The sequence below is a fragment of the Triturus cristatus genome, chromosome 6 (assembly GCF_964204655.1).
Source record: "Triturus cristatus chromosome 6, aTriCri1.1, whole genome shotgun sequence".
Classification (NCBI taxonomy): Eukaryota; Metazoa; Chordata; class Amphibia; order Caudata; family Salamandridae; genus Triturus; species Triturus cristatus.
In genome coordinates this window covers 297,485,736-297,500,741 of record NC_140589.1, presented here as the reverse complement: position 1 = coordinate 297,500,741, position 15,006 = coordinate 297,485,736, and the positions used below count along the sequence as shown (strand labels likewise).

At 41.8% G+C, this 15,006-nt stretch overlaps 1 protein-coding gene across 1 annotated transcript in view; it reads left to right on the top strand.

Annotated features, from left to right (window-relative positions):
- Positions 1–15,006, top strand: part of DDX1 (DEAD-box helicase 1) — a 287,219-nt gene that overhangs the window by 87,020 nt on the left and 185,193 nt on the right. Inside the window, exons 4-7 of the mRNA XM_085610667.1 lie at positions 3,116–3,145; positions 4,607–4,703; positions 12,188–12,235; positions 13,708–13,791. Of these exons, the coding sequence (XP_085466793.1) occupies positions 3,116–3,145; positions 4,607–4,703; positions 12,188–12,235; positions 13,708–13,791 (259 nt within the window). The remainder of the gene's footprint in view (positions 1–3,115; positions 3,146–4,606; positions 4,704–12,187; positions 12,236–13,707; positions 13,792–15,006) is intronic.

The window sequence follows — 15,006 nt, the reverse complement described above, 5'->3', positions numbered from 1 at the left end:
CAGTTGTGTTTTGTGCCTTTTCAGTCTGCATACCAAAAGTGGATTCTCACATTGTCCTTTAGTTTGCTTATTCTGGACTGTGTCTATGTGACAGCGGGTTAGTTCTGTAAAGATTTTTCTGATACCAACCATTTCAGTCTGGAGGAATCTGTGTATTTTGTGCATTGTGGCAAACAGCTGTTAATTTCTTGAGTGAAATGTCTTAAGTTTTTTTTTTTTTTTTTTTTTTTTTTTAAGCCATTCTGGGAACGGAAGTTTAGCTTTGGGACGTTTTAGGCAGGCTTTTATTTTAAATCGGATATTTTAGTTATCTGTTAAGAGATGAGTGTCCTGTTGGAATGATCAGAGAGCTACTAACCAAATGCGTTTTTTATTGGTTATCCTTTGCATTCTATTTTTGCTGTGTCGCTTGTTGTAGTAGGGGACGGGTAATCCTCGCTCTGCTGCATGTGGTTGCAGCATGCTCTTCTGATGGGAGCAGCATCTCTACCTTTGCATAGAAAATAGGATTGGCTGCGCTAGAACCCAGGTTAGCGGGTAATGAAAGCAAGGAACCTCCTCCTATTTCAGTGGTTTCTCCATCTTCCCTCCAGGGATCCGCTGTAAGGTGCTGGTGTAAAGCACTGCTCTAGATTGATGTTGTGGGTGCTCTTTATATGTGTAATGTGTGGCTGTTAATCATTCCGCACGTCTCAAGTCTCCATTTCTTTGATATCTTGGTTCTGTTCACTTGTGAATGTTGCTTATTTTAATCTAGGAACGGGATGCGAGGAGTTGGAGTTTTAGAGAAAGCCACCATGTTCTGACCACACCCTCAGCACTCCCCTAATGAAATGCATGCTTGGGCATCTGTGGCCGTCAACTCAAATCAATTTGCTGATACTTGAAGCTCAAACAGATATACAACACAAAAGAAGTGCTAAACTCCCATTAGGGTTTCGGTATTTCACTGTACCAAATAATGGCATTGGGTGTTTTCTTAAATAGCTGCCGATACATAGTCTTTCCTGTCACTACAATCTTTTTGCTCTTTAATGCACAATTCCTGTAGCAAAAATACAGCAAACTGCATGTTTTGCTTTGATACGGAGTGTTATCACTTTTGTGCCCAAGGATTAATATAAATTATTAATATACGCATGTGCGGTGGTGGCACTGCTTTAGGAAAACCTGCAAATAATTCACTCGTCACGTAATAGCTCTCTGAATGTATTTTACATTTGGGAGCTTGTACTAGGTTTGTATTGTGGGCTGAGTATAAATAACAAATGCTTGGAATATTGCAGTGAGTACATCCTGGCTCTTCCTAAATTGAATCTTAAATCACACCCAGTTATGTTTTTTAACTGGCCTAAGGTGCTTTAAAACTCACCCATTGGCACGATTTTTCTCTGTACATATCCAAGAACTGGTAGAAGGTTTCAAGGAGTTATATTTCCAACTGTCTTTCCACAGCGAAAATGTATCTGTAGCGAAAATGTATCTGTCACTCTAGCGTGAGACAGACTCAAGATGGCAGCCACATTATTTTACATGATAATGCTGCATATTTGTCAGGACGTTTACTATTAGGATGTAAAAACATATCTCCAATGCTTCTGTGACTAAACGTGTTCTGGTGCGCACAGTGTAAAGCTGTCAAAATCATACAACATACACTGTACATCTAAAGCATGCCCTTTGACTAGAAACTGAATACACAGTCTTCTTCAATTGTGATTTTGCAGAGTAATTGGTAATACGGTCTACAATCGCTCTGACTGGTAGCACAAAGTCTGAGTAAAGGGCCTGTGTTATGAGAATACAACATGGGTCACAAGCACTCTCAAACTGCTTCAGGTGACCAAAAAATACAATTTAATGTTTCAGCAAGGACTTAAATGACGACTGGCAAACCTCCCATGATCTCCTCTATTAAATAAAAGAAAAAAGTGCTGCGTCAAATAAATGGCAGTGGCAAATGTGTGAACAACATTTATAACGTGCACTGGGCGAATAAATGCTTCAAAAAGTATGGTATAAATTAAGGAACACTTTACAGCAGGGCAGGAGGTCCAAATCAAAGGATTGGTTCCCAAATGCAACCTGTGCTTTTTAGAGTATACTGGGCAAGTAATATTGATAACACACAAGTTTCAAACACTATATAAAAATAGGTTACTGTATCCCCTCTTGTGACCGCTTTATACAATAATTGCACGAGGTACCAATAGTGGCATTTGAACCTCTGATCCAGATTTTATTTGTAAAATTCACAATCCATCCTTCCATCCTCTTTAACGTGTTATGATTGAGTATTGTTTTCTACTAAGATCCTTTTCATTCCAAATGAACTCCAAACAAGCGGGTGTCGTATCAAGAAATGAGCTTGGAAGTGATTCATTTCCACCGACTTTGTTTCCTTTCTTCTGGATTTGGTTTCTTTTGGTTTTGGATACACACAAGTGCCAATTTTTATGTTCTTCAGAGCGAAGGTTTGAAAAGATAAAAACTGAGCATATGGCTCATTAGAAAAGTGACAGATTGAGCAAAGGTAAATGAAAACCGATAATTGGAAAAGTGCTACTGGGGGAGCACATGACTTTGGAAGCATGTGATGAGAAAAACTGTAAAGTGTTTGAAGAGCCTTCGGAAGTGTTGCATTGCATTATTTAAGCATCTTTTAACACCCAGGCAGGCATTTGACATCTTACAATTTTCACGTTATTTTTGTAGTAATGTTTACAGTCACCTGCCAGCAGTTATCAGTGTTCCTTTTTTATAATCCTCTTTATTTAAATCCTGTTGGCAACTTTCCATAAGTCGAAAGAGCACTGAAACATTTGGAAATGTCACGCAAAACAGAAAAAATGTCAAAAGCGTACAGTGCGTCTCCGAGGTTGTCTCATTTTGTGAATCATCATATAACCTATGCTGAGGAGGAGGTTTTGAAATACTTAATGAGATGTAGAAATAGATTCGCTGTTCTGTAAAATTAAAATAATGTGCAGTTGACTGCTGTTAGAGTGCTATTATAAACTAACAAGAAGATACTTGTAAACTGCTTAACATTTTGGGTTAACCACACATCTGAAAAAGTGTATTAAACATTGTTTTGTGCCCATTGTTTTTGCAGGCAGCAGAAACCGGGAGTGGAAAAACTGGCGTAAGTAAATGTTGTGCATGTTGAGCTTTATAAAGGTTTTACTGGGCGGCCTGGTTTAGGAAGGGTTTTGCCTTGGCTGTCAGTCTTACTGAAAAGTGCGCTTGGCCAGATTCACAAGACAGAAGATCCTGTGTTCCATCTCAGCCACAGTGCTCACTGCAGCTGCCAAGATTGGAACCCCAGGCCCCGACACACGTACCGGAAGGCCCCGACACACGTACCGGAACTCGAAGGCCCCCACAACCGTACCGGAACTCCACATAAGGTTGACAACACACAGAGGCAAACAAGAGACTGGAAGGAGGAAAGCTTTAAGTCTGGCTTAAGTCATTGCAATCGGAGACAACAGTTTAAAAACGGTTTTAAACCAGGAAAAACCGTTTTAAGGTTGTATTAAGTCCACTATAGATCTTGCACCTTTACCTGTATAAGACTGGTATAGAACAGTCTCAAGCCTGAAAAACTCCTTTGTAAACCGGAGCCTGTGTGCGATTCATCTTCCTACAGAGGGTATTCTATTGAAAGTTCTTGGATGCATGCATCTGTTTTATAACTGTTACTCAGTTATACAGAAATAAGCAATGCAAAGACAATGCATCGAAACTGAACCTTGAAACAAGGTTTTGTTTTTTAGTTCAAACAATTTCCTACCCTCAACTCTCAAAAGAAACACTGTATTTCGTTGGCGCACAAGGTTGCGGTTAGTTCATTGAGAAGATACCATTGAGGCAAATGTAAACATGTTTAAAACGTATTGAGCATGAAGGGTGGTGGCATTGGTAGGCATCTTTTTCTTTAAAGGAAATAGGAGGCCTTTGGATCATTATTTTTAGGAAGAGAACAGATCTGAAAGAATGTAACAGGGGAAAATTATATCCAACATTGTGGTATTTTGTACATCAATATTTTTCCCTAACCAAAATACCCCAGTCAGAGGTTCCATTGCCTGTTGCTTCAGCCCTCGCCTTTGCATGGAAGTCTCGTTAGGGTTACTCCTACCCAGCTCTTTGCTAATTCTGCTGGTCATTTATTTGGCCTATGGTATACAAAGTGAATTAAGTAATGTAAGAAGTACTAAAATGATGTGCTTGTTTTAAAATGAGAAAATCCTTCATATTTGTTTTTAAAGTTTACTGTAAAACTCGAAGCAACCTATAAAGTCTTTCAATGTAGATTTCTGGAGTAGTGCATTGTTTCTCATCACTTTAAATGGACTGGTCTGTCTCTGCCTTTACTGTGAATATCTAAGGTGAACTCTTCATCTGTAGTCAAAATCTGGGTTCCTTGATTTGTCACTGTTAATTGATAAGTGATAATTTCCAAAGGACTAAGAACTTAAAAGTTATATTTTATTTTAAGCCTGCATTGTCTCTAAATATTTTTTTTACTCTCTGCAAAATACCCTTATTGATTATTAAAGTGGTAAACTAATTTTACATCTCTTACTTGTTTTTGATTCAGGCATTCAGTATACCAGTCATTCAGATTGTTTATGAAACTCTTAAGGATCAGCAAGAAGGAAAAAAAGGAAAAACCACAGTAAAGACAGGCGCAACAGGTACTGTTCTTGATGTGTTCATGCATTATTAACACTTGGCATGTTTTAAGAAACTTGTGAAATTAGGTGTTTGAATTATCTGGTATATTTTATCACATGAAATCAAACTACTTTTGATGTGCAGATTGTGGCTTCCGTTGATGGAACCCGAATGGGATGCTTTTAATCGAGTCTTCTGCCAGACCTGGTCAATGCGGCCAAGGTTTGCAAGGGACTACAGGTAAATCAAGGGCGCAAGACCATTCCTGTAATCAGTATGTTTACTGATGCCTTCTGATTTACTTTTTTAGACTCTTTCCTTGTGTCTCATCAGGATTTACCAGCTTAAAACGAAAGTCAAGAAAAATTGTTTTGTGTCATGGCACTATGCCATGTGTAGGAAGCTGGCTCTATATATAGTGGACCAAAATGAGGAACACCATGTGAAGAGTCCAGGCTAACTCCAGTTGGTTTACAGAGGCGCAAATGATACCCCAAATGCTCTCTTTTGTGGTAGTGTGGGTGAACAGTTAGACGTATCAGAGGGTAGGGCTAAGAATTTGTTGACCTACACAGGCAATAAATGATACACTCAAGAATAAATCGGAGACCAATTTTGAAAAATAAGTTGTATTTTATATACATTTTGATACCAATAACTTCGATTGCAAGGAAGTACTTTTTTAAAATATTGAATTTTGTAGGTAAGTAAAACAGTTAGGAAAGCATTGTGCATAAAGGAGCATTAAACTATGTGAGAAAAGACATAGCATACAGGTATTTACGGTCGGCTTCTGGGTGGGTGGGGGTCTCCTTTGGTTCTTAGGGTCACAGGGGAGGGCAAGGTCCAAAGTACTACCAGCAGATTCTCGTTACCTGACCTGGGGCAATCGGGTGTAGAGGTGCTGGTCGCGTTGGTAGCTGTGCGTGTTATGTCAGTAAAGAGAAGGGGAGAACTAAGAAACTGGCTACAGAGGGGGACTTTGGGAACTAGTGTGGGAGCTCCAAATGGCGGTCTTGGGTCACAAAGGTCTGGGGGGCAAGGCAGCACAGTTGGTTCGTTTGTACCCGGGCTGAGGGGTTGCTTGGGTGCAAAGCAAAGAGGTTGGCTGGGCTCTGTGTGTCCTAGAGCCTTGCGGTCGTCGGTCTCGTCGGTTGAGGGTGCAAAATCAGGACAGATGGGCCCCTCTTGAAGTGGGCCTTTGCAGTGCTGACCTCCCTAGACGGCTGCTCGGTCTGTGTCTTTTGAGTCCGGATTGGAACCTCATGGCTTGCTGCAAGGAGCCCGGTACCCCGGGTATTGGTCCTGGTGCTCTCTCATTTGGTGGGGGTGGGGGAACAGATCTGACCTTCAGGAGCACAGGGGTCATCTTCCTGGGTAGTTGCTGTGCTGTGCTGGCCGGGGAGCGGCAACTCGGTAGACCGTACCTTGTGTTTTGGTCCCTGCGGAATGCAGGGGAGAAGCTCCTCTACTCCAAGGGAGATATGCGGGCAAAGCGCAAAGTGCTGGCTGCATACCAGGTACCGGGTTCTTGGCTGGAGTTCTGCTGCAGGGCGAGTCAGTGGGTTGCGATTGTCGAGACCTAGTGCGGCAAGCAAAGTTTGGCGCCAAAAGTCCACATCAGTTTTCTGTTCTCACACTTTCTTGCGTCTCTCGAGGTCCTCTTCTTGATCTGACCATCTCTCGAGGTCCTCTTCCTGATCTGTCCATCTCTCGAGGTCCTCTTCTTGATCCGTCCAATCTGAGTTTGTAGTGTCAGGGCCCCCCCCCAATACTTAATTTAGGGGTGTTTTCGGTAGTAGCCAATGTTCTACTTGCTTTTAGGGTGTCTACCCCATCTATATGACCACTTCCTGTGGGAGGTGGACATTACCCTGACCCAGAAAGCCTAATTCTGCCAAAACTAAGATAGTGGAATTCTAGAAGTCCTGTCCACTTCAGATAGCCTACCTTAAGGGTGGTATTAGCCTGAGAGCCGGGAAGGCCTCCTGAGTAGCTAATTTTCCCGCCTGTCTTGGTGCCAAATGGGCCCGGTGCAGGGGGTGGCTTTTCCCCTGTCTAGGGAAGCATTGGGTTGCATATCCAAGGCGGCAGAGGCCTTTGAAGCCTCCTGCCTTGATATGCTGATCACTTAGCCATCCTGATTTGTGGAGGTGATGACATCTCTGGCTGGAGCAGGCATTGTTTCTACCCTCAGAGCATGGGCTCTCACCTGCAAGGGGGGAGAGGGTCGGTAATATGTCTGTGGTAGCAGGCTGGTCTTCACCAGTCAGCCAGCATACTAGTAGTCTGTAGATTTTCAGTTGGCACCTCTAAGGGGCCCTCTGGGTGCATGCATTAATAAATCCATCACTGGGATCAGTATGGGTTTATTAATAAGAGATGTTTGATACTGAACATTCCTACTTTGAGCGAAGTCATCTTGTAGCTGGGAAACTTGTAGCACCAGTGTCCAGCACATGTTCTTAAAATGGCTTTCCTGTTCACTTTTAATATCCTTTGGATATCACCGGCAGATCTGCTCATGCAGATAATGTGTAGTATAGTGCACCCTACCTTGTGGGGGTGTCCATGTCTAAAAGGTGCACTTTCGTACACCATGTCCATGGTGACACCTGCTGATCTTTCTCTATTATAGAGGGTATGTTTGTGCTTGCTTCAGTGCCCTTTGCTCTGATGTCTCCAACTCTCCCCTGAACATCATAGCCCTGCTAATCCATCAGCCTTGTTTAGGTACAGGGAATCTTCTTTTCTTTGTTGCTTATCCCCATAGGGGACATGGTGCATTTGGCCCTATGAGTCTATTTTTAGGTTACCAGAGTGTCGTATCTGATCCATAACATTCTATCAATAAATATTTGTTATTATTGTAGAAATGGGACAATATAACCTTTTTCCTGTGCCCAGCATGACCCATTACATGCATCTAGTTTGTCTGGAAGCCTATGTGCTTTGGGGGCTTTTCTCCTCCACACTGCTATTCAAATCATTTCCCTCTCTTATAAAAGAGAAAATGAAAATAAACCTTTTCAAGAGGCGCACTTCTCACAAGCAGTGCACTGTCACTTTAAGGTTCCCAGGCATCCCACAGACCTCAAAAGCAGCACAGTGACAGTAAATTCCTCATTTGATTTTTCCACTGTCATAGTATCCATGAATGCATGCTCTAGACTTCCTCTTACTTTTTTACATTAAAAAAAAAAATGGTTATCACAAACTGTTTTTTTCTTGTCTGATATAATCATAATCTTGCTGTTTGTGTACGACATTGTTTCTTGTTGTGGAACCATGTTTTTCACCTCCAGTTTTCTCCGCTCTCAATGTCAAGAAGCAGTTGGCATTGAGGTTAACCAATGATGTGGAGAGCGGACTCTTCACATTTTGATAGAGCCCCTCGATGCCAAGAAAAGTTATTTATATTCTCAGACAGTAGGGACATGGGGGAAAATTCCCATAACAAAACTGAGGGAGTAAGGTTCAAAGCGAATAAAGCACTAAGATGACCTTCTTCAAAAGGACCATGCCATTAGAGAGCCAAAATAGAACTAAGCTGGCATGCCATCATGGGGACAACTTAATCTCACTAGTAATGTCACTGGAATAATGGGGTTACTACGGCCTTTGTCTCTGATAAAGACATCGGATCACACCAAGTTGTCTGGAAACTCTGGGCTGCTGTACGAACTGAAAGTCAGAGGGCCACAGAATATTATGGAAGGAACATGAGGTCGACAGCCATGTCAGACCACGACGTCCGCCTATCCCATACCCTGGACATCAGGTAATGCCAGGCCATTGTAACAGAGTTAGCCATCCAGATAGAGCTTCAGTTTTTCACTGCCACACTCTATGATGCTAAGTGAATCTTGACTTCATAAGACCATGGTCATTTACAGTCTCAAGCTGTTCTCTTGATTAAATTGAATTTTGGACTAGTATCAGAGGTCACATGCCTTGTGGACAGTTAAAGCATTCAGAGGTCTGTCGTGTATGAAGGTATCAGATCCTTGATAAGGGTACGAAGGTGCAGTGGAGACTATTGCACTCCCACCATTGGTGTTTGAGTAGAAGTGTCTCTTGCATGGTGTACGGTTATTCGTCCCCCCGTGCACTGAGTGCCCGACTGTGAGTATCTGGTATCCTACTTTTTGATTGTGGCACCAGACTCATGCTAATTAGTGAGGACATGAAGGCCTAGTCCTGTCCTTTTATGTTAGTGGAAGTTCTGCACCTGTCCTGTGACCCACAGGGACACATCAAGTGTGCCCTCATTTAACTGACTACTGTCTCTGTTATGTGTTTAGCAGGTATGGGTGCTGCGCTGGTGGCAACATGCTGTGGTTTGTGAATCGGCGTTTGTGAAGACCTTTTTTCTGTCGCAGTAGTGGAGTACTGCTGACCCACTCATGTAAAGCCTTCCTTCTAAGAGCTAATCCAGATCCTAGTGCTAACAAACCTTGTGTATGCTACGAGTGTGTGTGTTTTGCCTGTGTACATGCATTCTGTGTATGAGTGAACCGGTGTAATGGATCCTTGTGGGTTCCATTTTGGAAGCCCCTGGCTTTTCCCTATGTGCAAGATGGAGGTGAGTTTATTGTACCAGACATTGGACCTGTATTGCTGATCTCCCTGAAGCTGGAGGAAGAAAAACCAGACACTGAAGAGGGAAAAGAGGAGGCAAGATTGCTTTAGAAATTAAATTAGCTCCTACTCCTGAGAGGAGCTGCCCATTAGTCTTCCTGAGAACTTCCATTTGGTGGATAGTGGGGTGAAGGACGGGACGGCATTGTCTGTTAGGGGCGAAAATGGTCATTTAGGTGAGTTCTGCCTTCTGTCTATTTCCTGATAACTGTCAGGGTTGTGTTGATGAGCTAGGTGCAGAAAGCTTGCGCCATTCTGCTTTTATTGAGGGTACACAGGTTGGAGTCTACCCTGCTGTGAGGAACATCACTCTGCTGCCCTTCAGAAGCTTGTGCCTAAGTTGGTACGAGCCACAGTCAAGACATTTTGGGCCAAGTTGGGGTACGCTGCCACCAAGAACGTTTTTGCCCAAGGTACAGCCTGCTGCCATCCAGAGGTTTGTGCTGAGGCAGACTGCTGTACTGCCATTCAACAACTGCGCCTGAGGATTGCTGTACAATTGCACCTGTGATCCCTGCGGTGGCTGCCTTGCATTGCTGTGACCTCTGACCTTGGCAGCCCCTGGCTTTAATTCACTGCCGACCCAGATAAGCGTACCTCGCTTGCCAGAGTTGACACCTGCCTGTGAGGATGTGAGACCTCCGCTCCCACTGTCATTCTGCTGCTGTCGTCTTCAGATCGCATGTCTCCCAGAAGCGGAATTGAAGTGAGATTCATGTTTCAGGCCTCCGCTAACGTTGGAAACGGAGGCCTGCCCTATAGTGAGACTAAAATCTGGGACTTGCTAAAGGTGCCGAATCTTAAGAATGGAACTTAAGAGTAATATCCTCTTAAACCTTGATACTTGCCTGTGAGGCACTCAACCCAGGGCGATCCCCACCCAGACCTGCAAAGGATAGGGAACACCTGCGAGAGGGGCGATTTGGGGCAGAATACAAAGCACAATTGTCCAAGTGCCTGTACAACAGTGGCGGCTCGCAGAGGTAATGCTGTGGGGTGGTGAGGCGGGCGGGGCTGGTTGGGGGGGCATTGGAGTCTGACATGCGACGGCAGATATTTATTTACGTTCACCTTTGCTGTCGTATGTCGGACTCCACTTCCCCCCACTCCGCCTCACCGCCCCACAGCGTTACCTCTGCGAGCTGCCACTGCTGTACAAGAATTGTGCTTTTGTATGTGCTGCAAAATACTATTCTTTAAGTGTGTAGATTAAAGCACATTTAATCAAAATAAAGCACTGGGTTGCACGTTCAGTGATTAGGCTGCCATCGCTACCAATGAGTCTCTTGTTGAAGGGGTTGTACTTTGGCAAAGTTTACAGAGCGTTAGTAGGACAAGCCCTTGCTTGCTCAATGCCCCCCCTTTACCTCCCCTTTTCCCTATTCACCCTCACTTACCCCCATTCACCTCATTCGACCAACACCACCCCCTCACCATTGTCTGACGGTGGGCTATACCCAAACCTATGACTCTCCTGCCTCATTATTTGGGCAGGAAAGTACACCACCAAATTTAATTCTTGGAAGATGGAAGGAAAACCTGTAATGTCTCGCAGTCCGTGTTTCCAAGTCGTTTACTGATGTTAAAAAATATAAAGGTTTCATGCCACAATTTCCAAGCTGCATATCTTTTATTACAAATATAAATGTTGGGACATTTTGTAAATTATGGTTTTGATGAGTCAAAGTACAGAAGCCCACACGCCAGATTTGTTTTTTCTAAAAGAAAGCTACCTTTTTGTGATGAAAAATAACTTAAAATTTCAGAGGTTTTAATGTTAACATTTGGGATTTGAATGCCATTGTAAAAAGTACCAGAGGTATTGGCACAGGGGGCAGTAATAATGAACCTTAACATTGAAGACAGTGGACCAGCTGTGTGCTGCCACCACGAGTATAGGCCTGCTTCTGTCACTGTTCCAATTTTTTTAATCCACACCCTGATTCTCCCTTTCCCCAGGCTCTCCATGATATGGGATTGTGCTGGGTAGTGAGAGTCTGAGGTAGTGGAAGAGCGCTCACTGTGTCATTGGAGCCTCGGAATTAGGAAGGGGGAATTCTCCTTAGCTGTTGCATCCCCCTTGGCTCTGCCAGAGAAAAGCAGTTTGACAAAGCCAAGGAAAATCGAGGTTTGATGACTGCCCACGTTCACAGCTTGCTCTGTGCATGTTTCACTTACCGCCATTACCCTGCACGTGGACATTAATTGGCAAACATTCACAGCAGTTCTGTGATTCAAGCCTGATAAGCTTCAGAGGCTAGGGGTTTTTAAACCTCTGTCTTCTTGTGGACTTTTGTTTTTAATGAGAAGATTGAGCCCTACTGTGGTGGAATGTTCTAATAGACTTGTAGCCAACAGTAGCTTGCTATACCAGCCATTAATATAGGCTCTCGCCGAGGCAGAATGTTCTAATAGCATTAAGGCCACCATCCTCTAGGGTGTAAAGCTGGAGCAGGTTTTAAATGCCAGTATGGGCTGCTACTCTGGGCTTTAAGGCTTATGTTATCGTTAAAATGTTCCAGTTGGTTTGTCCAGTAATTTTTGTGTTTAGCGATCATGATTCTGATCTACAGGTAGCTTAATGATAATTGGCTGCATTTTCCTTCAATGTTTTGCGATTGGTAGCAGTTTTGTCTTTTAAACATACTTTTGAGGGTTTTAAAAAAATGAAAACCTAGGAAAAAGATCTAATGCGTGAAAGCAGCTAAGTCATTGACTGAGAATGAGCACGAGAGCTGATCGCTCTTTTTTAAAGTGTTCTGGCCAGTCATTTCTCTTGTTTTTAATTTCGGTATGCAGCAAATGTCTTCTATGCAATCTTACTGCCATCAGTTGTCCCTGACACTATATTTGTTCTTTTCAGTGCTGAATAAGTGGCAGATGAATCCATATGACAGAGGCTCTGCTTTTGGTAAGTTTGTATCTGTTGAATGTAAGGTATTTATAAATCCCATACTTTTTCCACCACCCCTTCTGTTTAGCCACTAATTTGATGTAGCTGGTAACCCAGCAAAAGCAAATATTTGTACATTGGTTTGTTTGGAAACTCATTTGAATACAATGGAGTGGCAGCAGGCCGAATATGCACTGTGCCCTAACCTTTGAGTTTTTTAATCTCACACAGTATATACCTTAACCTCTGTGTGCTATGAACATTTTATAACCTCCCCTCCTTTGAGGAGTGGATCTACTGTAAAATTGAAAAGCAAAAGCCTTAGTCGGGTACATTTCTGTATAATGGATGCTTTGTCTGTTGGCTAATTGGCTCTGGAACACTGCATTAATTGACTGTATTGGCTGTTTTTCTAAAATATAGCAATTCAATATTTCAATACCACATTTTACCAAATCCTTAGCATCTGACAAGCAACATCTGCTGCTTAAGCCACTTAAACCACGTCAGCTGGCATTGTCTACCTAGTGCAGTTTGGGCAAAATGCCCAGTTCTTTGTGGTGACTTGAAAGGAGTTGTATAAATGCATGTTCTATTTATAGGGAGATGCAATTCTAGAGCAGGACCAGGACTAAGATGCCTAAACTTGGATGCTTATGAATAATGCTCTAGTGCTCAATGTTGCTCTTAGAGTCAGGATGTTTCGCCTTCTAACTGAAACCAGTGAAACTGATCATTTTTCCTCATCATTGATCATTTAATATGCATGTCTCAATTATGCTTAAATGAAGCGATTTCATGAGCACTGCTGACACTTTTGATGATGGTAGATTAAGTACTGATACGTTTTGTTAGTTGTCCAGGGTATAGATTTGACATCTTATTTTCTTATAGTTTTCTTTTCCTCGGTTTATGGTGATGTGTATAGAAGTATGTAGATCACCTTAGTGTTTTATTTTTCCTCCTTCTTGTATATTATTAACTATAGCGTGTGATCTAATTAAATAAAATTACAATGCAAAGAATAATCAAGTGATAGAAGAATATTTTTTTATCTCTAATTTTGAGTTTGTGGGGGAAAAAAGCTACTTTGCTGATTCCTGGACCAATATTAAGTTAAAGTAGCATTCTAGTTTTAATTTAGGAAAATAGCTTTTTCTTAATATTGTGCTTCCATTGAAATTTAAAAGCAGTGTCCTTTGTCACTGCTTCGATGCGGCGCAAATTCCCCCGCTGTGCGGGCAAATTCCACGCGTGCGCAAATCAGAAGACCAGGTGCACACGCCCACTGTCCGACGCATGGAAGAGGGTAAGAATGTAGCCATTCCTTTGTCCACCAACATCCCCTAACTTCATCTCTGCATTAGCAGGCATACACATTCATTAGGAAAGGTAATCATTGAGACTTGTATCGCAAAAATATTATCTAAAGTAAAATATGCACGTGTAATTAACTTGCCGATTTTATTTTATCTATATTTAATTTCCAGCAATCGGCGCTGATGGTTTGTGTTGTCAAAGTCGCGAAATAAAAGAATGGCATGGGTGCAGGGCAACCAGAGGAGTAAATAAAGGTAAGTTTGATGTTTTCCCCACAAACAGGCCTGGAGTAATTTAGAGGAAATAAAATTTGTATGTTCTCTGGTTTAACTTATATTCTATCTAATGTTACTATAAAGCAAGTAGGGTTGTCGTTTGGTAATGTAATTATAATATACTTTGTCTGTCCAGGGGAGTTGATACTATATAGCCAAACCTTAAAACCGGACGTAGAAAGGATCCTGTAGGCAGATATAATGCAAGAACATTTGTAAAATTTGTGCTTATTTAGCTAAATTAATGGTATATGGAAAATCAACTTTTACACGTCTGGTTCTTTGGGAGATTGCTCAGAGATCCTTAGAGGCACCAGTGGCCATCTATTGATTTTAGTGTACTTCCAAATGATAATCATTTCAGTTGACGGATCTATGCTCTGGGTAAAGGTGAGGGCCAGACACATGCCACCACAATGACTTTCATTAATAATGCTCTTTTAGTCTGAAAATTAAAAGGAAATTGCCTAAAAAAAAATCCTGTTAATGATTTAAAACAACTATGCCTTCTTGCTACTTTTCTTTAAAAAATGGTAAATCATGTTAGTTGTTTTTTTGCATATGACGTATTGTTATGGTAGACATCACTCTACAAAGAAAATTAAGGCTTTGTTGAAAATAAGTTAGAATTCAATGTAAACAATACATAAGTAATTAGGTGCGGTTAGAAAAAAGTTGTAATTTAGATGATGGCTAAACAATAGGAAATTAGAAAACAGTTGACTTGGACCAATATCTAGGTATCCAAGTTAGAAGTACTTATTCTTGATCTGAACATAGGCGTAGAGCATAGAATAAAAATTAAAGCTCAGAGCCTAGACATGTTTGAAAAATTCTAAAGAGCTTTACAGAGTTTCTCAATTTTTCCTTTACTAAAAGGCTAAATAATCCTACTGTTATATGAAAGTGAAGCTTTGACATTAGTCAGATGTAAACAATTTAAATCAACCACCTCAGCTTGCCTAGTTCTGCAATGCATCAGGCAATAAGATTAGAAGTTAGACTGTGTGTTTGGGATGATCTTGTCATCAGGTGGGCTACTAATTTCTTCTTACTCATTGAGAGTTCACAAAAGGAACAGCATTCTGTACTAAGTTAAACAGCTGTAAAATTGTATCTGATTATATTTTTCAGTATTTTCACCAATCGACTGTTTTACGTTGTGTACTATCTGAAATGAGATCTGTGCCTGTT